Source organism: Bombina bombina, chromosome 5 (genome assembly GCF_027579735.1).
Source record: "Bombina bombina isolate aBomBom1 chromosome 5, aBomBom1.pri, whole genome shotgun sequence".
Classification (NCBI taxonomy): Eukaryota; Metazoa; Chordata; class Amphibia; order Anura; family Bombinatoridae; genus Bombina; species Bombina bombina.
The window spans coordinates 201542148-201561149 of NC_069503.1; the positions used below are offsets into that span (position 1 = coordinate 201542148).

At 40.2% G+C, this 19002-nt stretch overlaps 1 protein-coding gene across 1 annotated transcript in view; it reads right to left on the reverse strand.

Annotated features, from left to right (window-relative positions):
• Positions 1-1321: 1321 nt before the first annotated feature.
• The window catches only part of VIPR2 (vasoactive intestinal peptide receptor 2), a 254823-nt gene continuing 237142 nt past the window's right edge, over positions 1322-19002 (reverse strand). Inside the window, exon 12 of the mRNA XM_053715672.1 lies at positions 1322-1489. Coding sequence (XP_053571647.1) covers positions 1322-1489 — 168 coding nt within the window. The remainder of the gene's footprint in view (positions 1490-19002) is intronic.

Here is a 19002-nt window from a genome sequence, read left to right on the forward strand (position 1 = left end):
ACTTCCACCCAGCAATTGGCTGCAGTACAACAGGAGCCGGGGAAATTTCCGGGCACATAATTTTTCCGGGGACGTCTGGTCACCCTAGGTTAATAGACATAGCTAATAACAGTGCTTTGAGTGCCTTGGAAAATAGGTCAGCCACTGTGTTATGTAGTTCTTACTTGACCAAAAGGGGTTAATCACTGTGCTGTGTGTGTCTAGTAATAAAGATGTTATTCATGGTTCTCTGTACAAATAGTATGAAGAGATCAATGCTCAATTTCATCTTATTATTGAAAAATACAATCACTGTGCTTTGTTTTTGTCAGAAGGGGTTAATTACTGCCCTCAGCATCTGTTATTAACATAAAGGATGCTAATCAAAGTGTTCTGCTCCTGTCACTGGAAAGAAGCTGGTTAATTACTATTCACTGTGTATCTGGTAAGAATAGGTTAATCACAGGTTTTTGTGTCTGGTTGGGAAAGCGATTAACTATTCATTTTTGAGAAATGTATACAATAAGATTGGGTTAAGGAATAGAGTGGATTTTGGTAAGGGGGTAATTGATTTTACCAATGAGCTCAAACTCTTTATTGCACCCTTGGAATACCCTTGCACATATGCAATCCATTTTAATGCTTAAAACTTTAGTTTTTTTGTTAGAGTGAGCTGGAACACCGTGTGCAGCAGTACACTGCAGTTCTCTCTGGCAGCAATGGGGTTAATAAATAAAACTAAGCTGGTGTGTGCAGTTAAAAACTTTAAAAATAGCAAACTTACATGCTGTGCTTAAAGAGTGGATTTAGTCATTGAAACCTAGCAAAAGGTCTCATAATGCTGCAAATGGTGCTAACAGCTTTATTAGCAATTATCATATTAAATATGCTTTCTATTTAGAAATGGTATTAGTATACTCCATGCATTATGTCTCCTGTTTTTCATTTGTAATGTTATCATGATCATCAAACTATCCATAAATTTACCAGCCATAAAAAAAAACACAGAACCCCCCCACAAATCTCCTCCAACCCTTAAAAAATGCCATTGTAAATTATTTGTGTTTTACAACCTAAGTCCACAGAACATTTGAAACAGATACTGTTAAAATAACTTAGCTTGAAATATATGTTTGTTAAAAAAAAGTAACTGAATATTTAAGTGCAACATGATATTAAAATCTGGTTCATTTAAAGGTCCATTGGTCATCTGAGCTAATAGAAATAGTATTCTCCACAGATGTATTCTTGTATTTCTGCTCAGTGAAATACCATTTTAGCTGCGTAGAATATTTTATAGTCTTTTAAACTGACATCTTTATGTTTCTTGTTCTTGTAGGAATTAAATAACTGTTGCTTCAGTTTGCAAAATGGACTGAGCTCTTGAGTTCCGGTGAAATTGCGGTGCACCTTCAGATCCATTCCGCGATACCGAAGAGCTATGAAGCCTGTAGTCTCGACCCATATTTATGTACAGACTCCTCCACTTTCGTTTTAACTCTCCTTGCACCTAATAAGCAAACAGAGAAATTGTAATTAACAGTTTTATTAACCAATTAAAATAAATAATTCAATAAAAAAATCAATAATAGGCTTATTCCGATGTCTTGATGGTAAATAATTAGAATAATTTTAAGACATTTAAAATCCCCATATTAAGAATAAGGATGGGTTGTAATAATTCAGCTGTGCAGAATTCCATCATCTGAAGAACAGAGACATAGGGGCATATCCGCTATATCGGATCATGTCCGCTCGCACATTCATAAATATGCCCCATATTGTAAGAGAGTTCCCTGGTAACATCTCAAGAACAGAGACATAGGGGCATATTTATCAAGCTCCGTAACCTGTCTGCCTGCTCTGAGGCTGTGGACAGACATCGCCAGAAATTAACCTGATCAAATACGATCGGGTTGATTGACACCCCCTGCTAGTGGCTGATTGGCCGCAAATCTGCAGGGGGCGGCATTGCACCAGCAGTTCACAAGAACTGCTGGTGCAATGATAAATGCCGAGTGTATGCTGTCGGCATTTATCGATGTGCAGAGGACATGATCCGCTATATCAGATCATGTCCGCTCGCACATTCATAAATATGCCCCATATTGTAAGAGAGTTTGCTGGTAACAGGAGTATTGACCACACTCACCAACTAATTCCACACCAAAATACATTATGTAAATTGCCTGCAAAATGCATAAAATATAAAAGTCCAGGTTAGTGGAGAGCAAATATATTTCTGTTTTTGTGCGCATATCACAACTCCAAAGTTATCACCCAAGTGATAGTCTCAGGCACGTTAACATCTGCATGTCGGATACTGCGGGTGCACTAAATCCCTCACATAATAGACTTCTATGGTGGTGCACAGTGAAATGCATATTGGATATCGCTGATGGTGAACTAATCTGAGGGTGAGCTAAGACCATGGTGTGAAAGTAATGGTGTTCTACATGCAGTTCTGTGTTATACTATTTATAATAATGGTTTATTTAATGTCTTTTGGTTTGTGCTTGAGCTCAACACTTAACACTTGTACAGTAGGGAACCTACTCAACTGAGGGCCCTGGTGCCACATCTTGTTTGGGGCCGAAAAGGTAATTCAGTTGTAAGCAATAATAATAATATACATGCTGCTTTGTATAATGATTTTGAGGATAGGTTTATGGATAGGGCAGGATTACAAGACGCACGGCAAATCTGTTTTTCGTAATTGGGAAAACACAGCGTGCATTAAGTATTTTTGCACTTGGGGTTGTGTAGGTATTACAAGTTGCAAAATAACTTATTTCTTCTGTTATGTGCGATCAGTCCACGGGTCATCATTACTTCTGGGATATAACTCCTCCCCAACAGGAAATGCAAGAGGATTCACCCAGCAGAGCTGATATAGCTCCTCCCCTCTACGTCAGTCCCAGTCATTCTCTTGCACCCAACGACTAGATAGGATGTGTGAGAGGACTATGGTGATTATACTTAGTTTTTATGACTTCAATCAAAAGTTTGTTATTTTACAATAGCACCGGAGCGTGTTATTACTTCTCTGGCAGAGTTTGAAGAAGAATCTACCAGAGTTTTTTACTATGATTTTAACCGGAGTAGTTAAGATCATATAGCTGTTCTCGGCCATCTGAGGGAGGTAAAGGCTTCAGATCAGGGGACAGCGGGCAGATGAATCTGCATTGAGGTATGTAGCAGTTTTTATTTTCTGAATGGAATTGATGAAAAAATCCTGCTATACCGTTATAATGACATGTATGTATACACTTCAGTATTCTGGGAATGGTTTTTCACCGGAACTACTCTGTTAAAGGTCACTAATCCTTTTAATAAATATTGTCATGTTAAACGTTTTTGCTGGAATGTAGAATCGTTTACATTGCTGAGGTACTGAGTAAATAAATGTTTGGGCATTATTTTCCACTTGGCAGTTGTATGCTTTAAATTGTGACAGTTTCGTTTCTCCTCACTGCTGTGTGTGAGAGGGAGGGGCCGTTTTTGGCGCTCTTTTGCTACGCATCAAAAAATTCCAGTCAGCTACTATTATATTTCCTGCATGATCCGGTTCACTAACAGATCTCAGGGGTCTTCAAACTTCTTTGAAGGGAGGTACATTCTCTCAGCAGAGCTGTGAGAATTTTTATTGACTGTGAATAAAAACGTTACTCTTTTTATGTCTAATTTAGTTATTTACTAATGGGAACAAACCTTTGCTAAAAGTTGTGTTATTTTAAACTTGATGCTATAACTGTTTCAGTTCATTATCTCAACTGTCATTTAATCGTTTAAGTACCTCTTTGAGGCACAGTACGTTTTTGTTAAAAAAGATTATAACCAGGTTGCAAGTTATTGCTAGTGTGTTAAACATGTCTGACTCAGAGAATGATATCTGTGTCATTTGTTCCAATGCCAAGGTGGAGCCCAATAGAAATTTATGTACTAACTGTATTGATGCTACTTTAAATAAAAGTCAATCTGTACAATGTGAACAAATTTCACCAAACTGCGAGGGGAGAGTTATGCCGACTAACTCGCCTCACGCGGCAGTACCTGCATCTCCCGCCCGGGAGGTGCGTGATATTATGGCGCCTAATACATCTGGGCGGCCATTACAGATAACATTACATGATATGGCTACTGTTATGACTGAAGTTTTGTCTAAATTACCAGAACTAAGAGGCAAGCGTGATCACTCTGGGGTGAGAACAGAGTGCGCTGACAATACTAGGGCCATGTCTGATACTGCGTCACAGCTTGCAGAGCATGAGGACGGAGAGCTTCATTCTGTGGGTGACGGTTCTGATCCAAACAGATTGGATTCAGATATTTCAAATTTTAAATTTAAATTGGAGAACCTCCGTGCATTACTAGGGGAGGTCTTAGCAGCTCTCAATGATTGTAACACCATTGCAATACCAGAGAAAATGTGTAGGTTGGATAAATACTTTGCGGTACCGGCGAGTACTGACGTTTTTCCTATACCTAAGAGATTAACTGAAATTGTTACTAAGGAGTGGGATAGACCCGGTGTGCCGTTCTCACCCCCTCCAATATTTAGAAAGATGTTTCCAATAGACGCCACTACTCGGGACTTATGGCAAACGGTCCCTAAGGTGGAGGGAGCAGTTTCTACTTTAGCTAAGCGTACCACTATCCCGGTGGAGGATAGCTGTGCTTTTTCAGATCCAATGGATAAAAAATTAGAGGGTTACCTTAAGAAAATGTTTGTTCAACAAGGTTTTATATTGCAACCCCTTGCATGTATCGCGCCGATTACGGCTGCGGCAGCATTTTGGATTGAGTCTCTGGAAGAGAACCTTAGTTCATCTACGCTAGACGACATTATGGACAGGCTTAGAGTCCTTAAACTAGCCAATTCATTCATTTCGGAGGCCGTAGTACATTTAACCAAACTTACGGCTAAGAACTCTGGATTCGCCATACAGGCACGTAGAGCACTGTGGCTAAAATCCTGGTCAGCTGATGTTACTTCTAAGTCTAAATTACTTAATATACCTTTCAAGGGGCAGTCTTTATTTGGGCCCGGGTTGAAAGAAATTATCGCTGACATTACAGGAGGTAAGGGCCACGCCCTACCTCAAGACAAAGCCAAAGCTAAGGCTAGACAGTCTAATTTTCGTCCCTTTCGGAATTTCAAACCTGGAGCAGCGTCAACCTCCACTGCACCAAAACAGGAAGGAGCTGTTGCTCGTTACAGGCAAGGCTGGAAACCTAACCAGTCCTGGAATAAGGGCAAACAGGCCAGGAAACCTGCTGCTGCCCCAAAGACAGCATGAACCGAGAGCCCCCGATCCGGGACCGGATCTAGTGGGGGGCAGACTTTCTCTCTTCGCTCAGGCCTGGGCAAGAGATGTTCAGGATCCCTGGGCGCTGGAGATCATATCTCAGGGATACCTTCTAGACTTCAAATTATCTCCCCCAAAAGGGAGATTTCATCTGTCAAGGTTGTCAACAAACCAGATAAAGAAAGAAGCGTTTCTACGCTGTGTACAAGATCTGTTATTAATGGGAGTGATCCATCCAGTTCCGCGGTCGGAACAAGGACAAGGGTTCTACTCAAACCTGTTTGTGGTTCCCAAAAAAGAGGGAACTTTCAGGCCAATCTTAGATTTAAAGATTCTAAACAAATTCCTAAGAGTTCCATCGTTCAAAATGGAAACTATTCGGACAATCTTACCTATGATCCAAAAGGGTCAGTACATGACCACAGTGGATTTAAAAGATGCTTACCTTCACATACCGATTCACAAAGATCATCAACGGTATCTACGGTTTGCCTTCTTAGACAGGCACTACCAGTTTGTAGCTCTTCCATTCGGATTGGCTACGGCCCCAAGAATCTTCACAAAGGTTCTGGGTGCCCTTCTGGCGGTACTAAGACCGCGAGGGATTTCGGTAGCTCCGTACCTAGACGACATTCTAATACAAGCTTCAAGCTTTCAAACTGCCAAGTCTCATACAGAGTTAGTTCTGGCATTTCTAAGGTCGCATGGATGGAAAGTGAACGAAAAGAAAAGTTCTCTTTTTCCTCTCACAAGAGTTCCATTCTTGGGGACTCTTATAGATTCTGTAGAAATGAAGATTTACCTGACAGAAGACAGGTTAACAAGGCTTCAGGATGCATGCCGTGTCCTTCATTCCATTCAACACCCGTCAGTAGCTCAATGCATGGAGGTGATTGGCTTAATGGTAGCGGCAATGGACATAGTACCTTTTGCACGCCTACACCTCAGACCGCTGCAATTGGGCATGCTAAGTCAGTGGAATGGGGATTACTCAGATTTGTCCCCTACCCTGAATCTGAATCAAGAGACCAGAAATTCTCTTCTATGGTGGCTTTATCGGCCACACCTGTCCAAGGGGATGCCATTCAGCAGGCCAGACTGGACAATCGTAACAACAGACGCCAGCCTGCTAGGTTGGGGCGCTGTCTGGAATTCTCTGAAGACTCAGGGATTATGGAATCAGGAGGAGAGTCTCCTTCCAATAAACATTCTGGAATTGAGGGCAGTCCTCAATGCCCTTCTAGCTTGGCCCCAATTAACAACTCAGGGGTTCATCAGGTTTCAGTCGGACAATATCACGACTGTAGCTTACATCAACCATCAGGGAGGGACAAGAAGCTCCCTAGCAATGATGGAAGTATCAAAGATAATTCGCTGGGCAGAGTCTCACTCTTGCCACCTGTCTGCAATCCACATCCCGGGAGTGGAGAACTGGGAGGCGGATTTCTTGAGTCGCCAGACTTTTCATCCGGGAGAGTGGGAACTTCATCCGGAGATTTTTGCCCAAATACTTCGACGTTGGGGCAAACCAGAGATAGATCTCATGGCGTCTCGCCAGAACGCCAAACTTCCTCACTACGGGTCCAGATCCAGGGATCCGGGAGCGGTTCTGATAGATGCTTTGACAGCACCTTGGAACTTCGGGATGGCTTATGTGTTTCCACCCTTCCCGCTGCTTCCTCGATTGATTGCGAAAGTCAAACAAGAGAGAGCATCTGTGATTCTAATAGCGCCTGCATGGCCACGCAGGACTTGGTATGCAGATCTAGTGGACATGTCATCCTGTCCACCTTGGTCTCTACCTCTGAGACAGGACCTTCTGATACAGGGTCCATTCAAACATCAAAATCTAACTTCTCTGAAACTGACTGCTTGGAAATTGAACGCTTGATTTTATCAAAGCGTGGTTTTTCTGAGTCGGTTATTGATACCCTGATCCAGGCTAGGAAGCCTGTTACCAGAAAGATTTACCATAAAATATGGCGCAAATACCTATACTGGTGCGAATCCAAACGTTACTCCTGGAGTAAGGTTAGGATCCCTAGGATATTGTCTTTTCTACAAGAAGGTTTAGAAAAGGGTTTATCGGCTAGTTCATTAAAGGGACAGATTTCAGCTCTGTCCATCTTGTTACACAGGCGTCTGTCAGAAAATCCAGACGTCCAGGCTTTTTGTCAAGCTTTAGCTAGGATCAAGCCTGTGTTTAAAGCCGTTGCTCCGCCATGGAGTTTAAACTTAGTTCTTAACGTTTTACAAGGGGTTCCATTTGAACCCCTTCATTCCATTGATATAAAATTGTTATCTTGGAAAGTTCTGTTTTTAATGGCTATTTCCTCGGCTCGAAGAGTCTCTGAGTTATCAGCATTACATTGTGATTCTCCTTATCTGATTTTTCACTCAGATAAGGTAGTTCTGCGTACTAAACCTGGGTTCTTACCTAAGGTAGTTACTAACAGGAATATCAATCAAGAGATTGTTGTTCCATCCTTGTGTCCAAATCCTTCTTCAAAGAAGGAACGTCTTCTACACAATCTGGATGTAGTTCGTGCCCTCAAGTTCTACTTGCAGGCAACTAAAAATTTTCGCCAAACTTCTTCCCTGTTTGTCGTTTATTCTGGACAGAGGAGAGGTCAAAAAGCTTCTGCTACCTCTCTCTCTTTCTGGCTTCGTAGCATAATACGTTTAGCCTATGAGACTGCTGGACAGCAGCCTCCTGAAAGAATTACAGCTCACTCCACTAGAGCTGTGGCTTCCACTTGGGCCTTTAAGAATGAGGCCTCTGTTGAACAGATTTGCAAGGCTGCAACTTGGTCTTCGCTTCATACTTTTTCCAAATTTTACAAATTTGACACTTTTGCTTCTTCGGAGGCTATTTTTGGGAGAAAGGTTCTTCAGGCAGTGGTTCCTTCTGTATAATGAGCCTGCCTATCCCTCCCGTCATCCGTGTACTTTTGCTTTGGTATTGGTATCCCAGAAGTAATGATGACCCGTGGACTGATCGCACATAACAGAAGAAAACATAATTTATGCTTACCTGATAAATTCCTTTCTTCTGTTGTGCGATCAGTCCACGGCCCGCCCTGTTTTTTAAGGCAGGTAAATATCTTTTAAAATTATACTCCAGTCACCACTTCACCCTTGGTTACTCCTTTCTCGTTGATTCTTGGTCGAATGACTGGGACTGACGTAGAGGGGAGGAGCTATATCAGCTCTGCTGGGTGAATCCTCTTGCATTTCCTGTTGGGGAGGAGTTATATCCCAGAAGTAATGATGACCCGTGGACTGATCGCACAACAGAAGAAAGGAATTTATCAGGTAAGCATAAATTATGTTTTTGTGTGCGTGTTAACACGAATTCCGCACATAAACTAACTTGCATTTTCACGTGCACGTGCATGTATTCCTCCATAGAGATCAATGGAGAAAAAATAAAGGAAAAAAAAACTAACACCCAAGATCACGAATATTCCATGCATTTTCCCATTCCCCATAGAAGTCAATGGGAAAAAATTGTTGAAAAGCAAACACCCATCACGCATACAACATAGCATATTTGCATTAACAAATTAGATATTTACAGTAAATACATAGTTAAAATCTTTATTAAATATGAATATTGCATATATATGTTTTTTCATGTTTTATCTACTTAAAGGGGCAGTCTAGTCAAAATTAAACTTTCATGATTCAGATAGGGCATGTAATTTTAAACAACTTTCCAATTTACTTCTATTATCTAATTTGCTCAATTCTTTAGATATCATTTGTTGAAGAAATAGCAATGCACATGTGTGAGCCAATCACACAAGGCCTCTATGTGCAGCAATCAATCAGCAGCTACTGAGCATATCTAGATATTCTTTTCAGCAAGTGCTACCAAGAGAATCAAGCAAATGAGATAATAGAAGTAAATTAGAAAGTTGTTTAAAATGACATGCTCTTTCTAAATCACGAAAGAAAAAAATTGGGTTTCATGTCCCTTTAATGGCAAAGGGCTATAATGCACTTATATATATGTTTATATGTGTGTACACATATATTAATGTTTTTATATGTGTATGTATGACTGTAAATACATATATACACCTATAAATACATTCATATATATGTACACATAAATAAACATATACTATTATCATTAACATATATTATTATCATTAACATATATTATTATCATTAACAAATATTATTATCATTAACATATATTATTATCATTAACATATATTATTATCATTAACAAATGAACTTCACTAACCCAACAGTTGCCCTCAACTCCCCACTAATATCATTCCCACCTTTGCAGTCCCCACCTCCTGTTTCCCATCCTCCTACCCACGGGAATAAGGCCCTCAATTCCCCCTGTATCTGTCTGTAAAATTGTGTCTTTTATTGAATTTTTTCTCTGTTGTACTTTTATCCTTGTACCCATGGGCAGCGCTGCGAAATCTGTTGGCGATTTATAAATAAAGAATAATTATATATGTGTGTGTATATATATATATATATATATATATATATATATATATATATATATATACACATACAAATACTTCTTTAGCAATGTATATGTATGTCTCTCAATGTTTAAGCCATTTGCTGCCTTTTTTTTCTCTAACACCTGAGATCTCTTATCTTTGATCCCCTACAACTTTTGTGTGCAATATTTTTTTTAAATCATTTTTATTAGACAGTGTTAATAGGAGTGTAACTGTACTTTGTAATGTATTTTTAAAGTGTTTTGTGAAACTTTTTTGTTGCGGAAAACTGTTAACTGCAGCTCTTTGTGCACGGAAAGGATTGTTGCATAAAAGGCAATTTCGCGTGCACAATATTGTAATATCAGCGCAATAAAAACTGCTTGCGAAAAGATATCGAGTTCAGAAAATACATACCGCTCGACTTGTAATCTTGCCCATAGATGGGTCTGCAACCTGCACTAATAAAAGGCTTCACTCCATTAGGATTGTACACATTCTGCACACTCTTATGTATAGACTGGTTGATATGGGCCGCCCCAGCACTTGGGCACTTGCTGCATCAATGGTAGTTCCGCCACTGCACTTGGGGTGGGAGCGCAATGATCGATGTGCTATCCATTAAAATTACAAGGCGCTCTAAAAAATTTTGGATGCGTTAAGATGCTTTGGTTAGAACCATTCACTAGCAATGACAGATAGTGCATAACAGATTTGTGGAGTGCGTTATTGATTGTGCTCCACTTGTAATCTGGGACTTAATGTTGTATTTTTCAATTTACTTTTTTAAATTGCAGATGATGCACAAATGCCAGTTTACTAAACTTGATATATTATTTTATTATACTGATGTTCTTATGTAAAGTATAGGAGGCACAGATTGCCACAATATCCAATCAAATGTATCTAGTCAGGTATCGACACCAAGTCCACCACTCAGACATACATTTACAGCAGTGTTTCTCATCTCCGGTCCTCAGGACCCTTAAAGGGACAGTAAACCTATGAACTAATGATAGTGCAGAATTATATAACATTAGCTTAGTGTCAAGTTTAAAAAACAAAAGATTGCAGAGATATTATATTTCAAAATGCAATTTTACTGACCGTCGCTCCTGACTCTTAATTTGCACGAGCGCATCGCGGGCACACTGTCTAGTCACAGCCGGCCCGATTGCACCATTAAACTGAATGTAGCTCGCTCCCGCTACCAGACCACACCGGGAGCGAGCTACATTCAGTTTAATGGCGCGATTGGCGTAACTTATGGTAACTCTTTGTTATAGGATCTTTTAAAACTTGCGAAGCAACTTAAGTTTTCAAAATCATGTAAAATATTAGGAATTTGGAATTTGATGGGTGTTCAGTTATAAATATCCATAGTGATTCCAAATAATATGACAAAGCCACTGTTTGTGTAACCTTCATACTGTTATAAGTAATACAATTAATACTCTCAGCGATAGACAACAAATTATATTTTTACAACTAAACAAAACAATATTATATATAATAGGGGTGCCCATGATTAAATAAGACTTACTTTTGCATTTGCTAAGGAGAAGTAAAGCCGAGATAACATACAAAATCGATCTTTGTTCAACACAGGGAATAATATTGTTGTATTGATTTGCATTTCTTTAAGTTGATGCCAATGAAGTGGTAAGGAATCTATTTGTGCAAAACACATTTTTTTTTTTTTTTTTTTGAAAATAATTTTTTATTGAGGTGATAAACAATAACAGTCGAACATGTATGTCCAGATACAATTCAAGCATGGAAGGGACAACTTTACAATTCTCATATAGCATATAAGTTTAGTCTAAAACATAACGGTAGCAATTCTACAATCATAGATATCATGACCACTGGGTGTATGTAGATAAGGGTTTTAGCTGAACCGAGTGGCAAATTCACCCATGAGAATATTATGTCTAGAAAAGGTTAGAAGGATATGGCTGTAATGTGGAACATAAAAAAATGTATGAGATATAGAGTTGGGAGTGAATAGAGAAGACTTGTGTGAGAATGAGATGGATAGTTGGGACATATAGAAATGATACCTCTTTTCAAAACCATTGGTTTAATAAGAATAAGGATGGTCACCAATTTACTATGGGAAACATAAGGTAATCAATCTATTTTAGAGGAATTGGAGTAAAATGGAGGTTAGTAAAATGGTTATATTTAGGGGAAGGGAAATTCAGCGGGCCAGAGCCGCTCTAGGTGGCAAAAAAGGGGGGGGGGAAGGGAGGGGGGGCGGAGTTTGTGAGAATGAGAACCTAAGAGAGCTTTTGGGTAGTTAGACACCTTAAGTATAGAACCTAAAAATGAAGGTACTTGGGGGAGTTGTGTATGGAGGGGAAGTAAACTGGTATATACTGTATATCGTCCAGTGTGGTGGAAGACAGAGTGAGTAGAAGTTAGGTCTCCTGCATACAGAGTCTTCTAGTTTGACATACCCACAGTACGACCGTCAGACCGGAGGGTCATTAGTATAATTATCTCAAGGAAATGTGTCACTAAATATCTTTGGCCATACCTATAGCTAAAAAGTAAGCTTGCTATCTAAATGAGTAGTCTCTGATCTGGGTGACATGGAAGAACAGTAGAATATACAGTACAACATAAAATGGAAGCTAATTTCACATTATTTAACAAGCAATTGTAAGTGCAAAGTAAGAGCTAGATTATGGAATGTGCAGAGACCTGAACAGAGGACTACAGCGACATTAACTACAATTAAAGATGCAGTCTAAACTGTAATAATAATTCTGGGAGGACTTAAAGGTCCATTACTGTAGTTGAGGTAACCTAATATCATGCAGTCTACCTTAAAATCAGGAGAAGCGTATATGCAGTGCTGTATTAACAATATAATGGAGGGGAGAGGGCCTTTGTTCAGAGTAAGAGATAACAAAAAATATAGATAGATGCTAATACAAGCTGCAGCGAAGAGTGTCTAAATTGTCTGAGCGAGGTCTAAGTGTTATACCATGGTCATGTCAGAGGTAAGTTAGTGAGGCTGTAAGGAGGTGCTTAGTTGGCACTTAGTTGACATAGATCATAGCTAAATGTAGCTTATATATAAATAGAAGTAAACAAGTAAACACTGTATACGCATATGACGCTAGAAGATGAATTAGGTTCAGCTGTGGGTTATGAGGAGAGAAAGATCTAACCCCCATCATGCCGGTGAATCCTGAAGTAATGAGCACCCTTTGTACAGTATCAGTATATATGTATCTCCAAGTGCACAGCCTGAGCAAATAACTCAAAGTAGAATATAGACTAAATAAGGGTAAATCAATAGGACTTTAGGACACAGATGTGCAATTTCAGTCTAACCACATGGTCTAATAGTACTTCTCGGGCTCTGAAGTGTAGATATATGGGTAAAGCAGGTATAACATAACAAACTTTGGGACTTTAAAGAAACATGCTACAAAAGATTAGGGGTGAGTTAACATTATAAGCAAAAATGGGTATATAAGTATCCCCAGGCCATGAGAGGCCACTAGAATGAAACCATTATTTTAATACAACCATAAATATTGTGGGCAATGCATAAGGGGCTACATGAGTTCACTATTCAACCCTTGGAGATGTCAGGTCTCAGAGGGGGGCAGTGGAATAGAACCCTTAGGGTTGTGAGGGTTTCATCATAGGTCTTAGATATTGTGTCTGAAATATGTAGTGTAGTAAAGGCCTCCAAAAATGAAAAGGCTGTGAGGGGGGACTCAGAATGCTCCCATAAGGTATGCTCTACAACAAAATATATAAGGACCAGGCAGTTAACATATAGATTACTCTAGGGCTAAGGGAAAGCTATAAAGCCCTACATGCAAGATCAATGTGTATAAGTTATGGTTGTGGGAATACGATAGTTCTTGAGACTAGATAGGATAGGTAGAGTGAGCTTAGGTAGATGGGTAGGGCTAATCTAGTAATCGCTCTCTAGTCCTAGGCATGCATGGTATGGGGTGATAATGCTGTTTTTAAATAAAGGAGCACAGGAGGATTGCATAGAAACCATTAGAAAATGAAGACAAACACCCACTCTCCTTACTACATAACAAAACAGATTCTCAGTGTTAATTTTTACGCTGTACTAGGATGTACAAGAACTTCATTGTAAAAATGTGAAATCATACTCTAACTTGAACCACGTATTTATATGGGTGAGAAGTGGTTATATAGGAAGAGTGTACATTGAGATAAGTATATAACGTTTAAACCCAACTATAGGCTGTATGTTGTGAACCTACAAACTAATTAAACTCAGGGAAAGTTCCGGATGTATCTGTAACTGCTTGGCCTTAGCCTAGTCCCAAATTTCAAATGTAATCCACTCATATCTATAGGAGACACTATCACGCCAGGAGATCAGTCCGGGAGAATGCAGAAATTCAGCCAACCCCTGTGTTAGGAACTGCAGGAGCAGAGGTAGGTGTCAGGGGAAGCCCCAAGATCCCAGTGTCCTTCGATATGTGCAGGGAGAGTTTACCTTTGGGGGTGGAATATGCAGGGCAACTCAGTGAGGTAGCCGCGTGTACCACAAAGTTTGTTTCTGGGTTAAGATGGTATGAAGCGGCATTCAAGCGGTCCGGATGAGCATCTGATTTTTTACCAGCAGGGACCCAAGTATTCTGATCTCGTATGGAAGTCGCCAGAGCCTGAGAGGATTTCTCCTCAAAGTGAATGGTCGTCTCAGAGGTTGTGGCAGTCTCGGCGGGTCCCTGAGGAGAGTTGTTTCCCGAGTCATGCTGTACCTCTCGTGCAGCAATAGTGCGGATAGTGAGGTCCTTGTAGATGTTAGATGAGACATGGGAATTCTCCTCCGGACCATATAGCTCCGCTTGTAAAGTGGCTATAAACACTTGGAAATGTTGCCTGAGGTCTCGGTAGTGCCGATCTAATGATATCAGCTCACTGCATTCCCACTCATCTGTGGCGTCCATCATGGCAGAGCTATGGTCACTAGAGTTCCCTAAGATTGGTTTCGAGAGCTCCAGGAAGCTGCGTGGGAGTAACATGGGCTGGTATAGGTACGGAACATATAATGGGATACCGATATGTAGCAGATAGCACTAACCGAGAATTCCACGTGTGCTGAAAAATGGCCGCTCCGCATATGCGTTGTGTAAGCTGCAGATGATAGAGAAACAGTCTAGTTCGTTGGTTCAGGTCCGCTCTTTCACCCCAATCTACTTTATGTAGTACTGTAGGTCCTTAGTTATAAACTTTTAAAGTCTTGAAAGATTCTGAACAGTCTGGTTAGGAATAAAATATAATGTTTGAGCAGAGCTCTCTTCGTATGCGACCGTTCAGTAGCTTGGCTTGCTCCGCCCCCGTGCAAAACACATTTTAACCTGTATTAAGTTTGAGATCACACTATGGGGTCGATTTATGAAGCAGCGAATGCTGCTTCCGACCCACTCCACTTCAGTTCCGCCTGAAGCGGAAGTTAAGAAGCAGCAGTCCTAAGACCGCTGCTCCTTAACGCGTCCACCACCTCTGAGGTGACGAACAGCAATCAGCCCGATCGAATACGATCGGGTTGATTCACTCCCCCTGCTAGCGGCTGATTGGCCGCAAATCTGCAGGGGGCGGTATTGCACCAGCAGTTCACAAGTACTGCTGGTGCAATGATAAATGCATACAGCGTATTCTGTTTGCATTTATCGATGTGTGGCAGACATGATTCGGTATAGCGGATCATGTCTGTCCGCACCATGTCTGTCACTGATTAACAGAGACCCAAACAATAGTCTGAAATTGGATTTAATAAATAAAAATGGCATTAATGAAAACTATTAAAAAAAAAAAATGAATGAAATTAAGTTTTAAATAATTGAGGGAACCCATCATTGCGAACTGCTCCAGCTTTACTACATTGGGCTAGATTAGGAGTGGAGTGCAAACGTTTGCGCCCGAGCGATAAGTGGTTTATCGCAAGGGTTTGTGTTCATCGCGTGAGCGCAATCGTGATTTATGCTAGAGTAAGTAATTACAGTGACTTCAGAGCTCTGATTAACTGTTTCGAGAAACATAAAAGTGTCACAAAACACATAAAAAATACATTACAAAGTACACTTACACTCATAATAACAATAATAAAAATGATTCAATAAAAATATTGCATAGAAGTTATAAAGGCTCAAATATAGGAGGTCTCAGGTGGTAGAAAAAAGCAGGCAAAGCACTTTAAATTAAACATTAAAATATATAAATATACATGTCTAAAGATGTATATGTATGTATATACAGTAGCTTACACAATTGAGTACACCCCTCACATTTTTGTAAATATTTTATTATATCTTTTCATGTAACAACACTGAAAAAATTACACTTAGCTACAATGTAAAGTAGTGAGTGTACAGCCTGTATAACAGTGTAAATTTGCTATCCCCTCAAAATAACTCAACACACAATCATTAATGGCTAAACCATTGGCAACAAAAGTGAGTACACCTCTAAGTGGAAATGTCCAAATTGGGCTAAAAGTGTTAATATTTTGTGTGGCCACCATTATTTTCCAGCACTGCCTTAACTCTCCTAGGCATGGAGTTCACCAGAGATTCACAGGTTGCCACTGGAGTCCTCTTCCACACCTCCATGACGACACACTCCTCCATGATGAAATCACAGAGCTGGTGGATGTTAGAGACCTTGCACTCCCCCACCTTTCGTTTGAGGATGCTCCTCAGATACTCAATATCTTTGTCTGGAGACATGCTTGGCCAGTCCATCACCTTTAACCTCAGCTTCTTTAGAAAGGCAGTGGTCATCTTGGAGGTGTGTTTGGGGCCGTTATCATGTTGGAATACTGCTCTGCGGCCCAGTCTCCGAAGGGAGGGGATCATGCTCTGCTTCAGTATGTCACAGTACATGTTGGCATTCATGTTCCCTCAATGAACTGTAGCTCCCCAGTGATGACAGCACTCATGCAGGCCCAGACCATGAAACTCACATCACCATGCGTGACTATAGACAAGACACACTTGTCTTTGTACTCCTCATCTGGTTGCCATCACACACACTTGACTCCACTGAACCAAATAACTTTATCTTGTTCTCATCGGATCACAGGATATGGTTTCAGTAATCCATGTCCTTAGTTTGCTTGTCTTCAGCAAAAGGGGTTTCTTGTGCATCTGCTTTAGAAGAGGCTTCCTTCTGGGACAACAGCCATGCAGACTAATTTGATGCAGTGTGCGGCTTATGGTCTGAGCACTGACAGGCTGACCCCCCACCCCTTCAACCTCTGCAGCAATGCTGGCAGCACTCTTATGTCTACTTCCTAAAGACAACCTCTAGATATGACGTTGAGCACGTGCACTCAACTTCTTTGGTCGACCATGGTGAGGCCTGTTCTGAGTGGAACCTATCCTGTGAAACCGCTGTATGGTCTTGCCCACCGTGCTGCAGCTCAGTTTTAGGGTCTTGGCAATCTTCTTATAGCTTAGGCCATCTTTATGTAGAGCAACAATTCTTTTTTTCAGATCCTCAGAGAGTTCTTGACATGAGGTAAAATACCACTGTGGCTTAGCACCTGCGGGATTCCCCTGCTCACAAGTCCATCTAACCTCCCACTGCCCTGATCTACGTGACTCACATTCATTCACAATGTAGTGCCTGATGACAACGAATTCCACAAGTACATACAAAACCGGCTTTCAACAGGAATTTTACTCACATTGAGACTAGTGGACGCCGGACTTCATCTCCTCGATCCTGTTCATCCAGAACAACCAGCGGATCTTGCTGGAGACTCTACGTTTTGCAGATAACTGGCTATTCACCTCTGGCGTTCGACGCTTGCTCTCCTCCCAAAGTTGAATGTGTGCATGGTCTGTGACGTCAGCGGCAGGTAAGGTCACGTGATCGGCAGTGGGGGTGTGGAGAGGGGACCAACCTCGTCCAGTGCTCACGGCTACCTCCAAGATACATTCAAAACAAAAAATGGGAGCACCTCCATGGGATTGGGTTAAAAAAGTTTATTCCAAAAATACTTTAAAAATAGATAAATGGCCGCAAAATACAGCAAAAGTCGGGGTATATCGGTCAAATCCCAGTGACCCACTGACGCGTTTCGGCTAATGACCCTTAATCGTAGTGTGGTCAAATGGCCTTATCCAGCCCCTTTTAAATTAAGAACTTAACCTTAACTGGGTGAAAACTGGGATTTAACCCCTATCCTTCCCATATTATTTATATACATGACTTCCACAGCTTCATTCACCACAATAACAGCAGAGTGGAATGCTAGTGGTAACTTAAACAAAACAAAACAATATCATTAAACACCAACCAGTAAATACCGTATACCTAATGTTATTAAATTCTACTAATCTTGGTTTAACACAGTTAGTGTGCATACAGCGTAAGACGTCTCACATATGGAATGTAGAATATAATATAAAATAACATATAAATTGACATGTAATACCCTTATGACAGCTTATACTATTTCTTATGTGCAATAACGATATATATAGATATTAAATTTGAAATATCAGGGCGAGAGGGCTAAGGTAAAAGCTAGGGTAAAAAATTGTATCTTTAACCCAAAATCAATAATTATTACTGTTTCTACCTGTATATATATATATATGTATATATATATATATATATATCCATACATCTAATGTATAGAATGAAACTAATGCTTTCAGGTGGGTAAGCATAGGTGTACACATACATACACAAATATACATAAATCCCCACCACATCAATATTAGGTATATTCGTAATATTAGACTTTCCTTATGTTACTTCCCTAAGTTAGTCCATTTGCTGTGTTTGTTTTGTTACATTCTACCTCAATATTAGAACAATTCTAACATGATCTCTCAGCTCGGTACTTACATTTGCATTAATACTATTAGTGTTGTTCTCACATTCTATGTGATCAATAAACTACAGAATGGACCAAAGTAAAGCAAATTTAAAAAAAAAAGATTCAAAAAAGGAATAAACAGCAATTTAACAGAAATACCCCATATTATATACAATGTTGCTCTAGATACACAGACCAAAGAATCTACTGCCAGAAATTAATCAAATCGTATGCTGAATTCAAGCCATAAAATATTCTAGTCTTTAATCTATGTATCCAAAACACTTCTCTTTTATCCAGAGTGGACTCCCTGTCACCTCCCCTGGGATTGGCTTTAACAATTTTGACTAGGGTCCATCTAATAGAGCTGCTGCTCTTATTATGCATGTGTTTG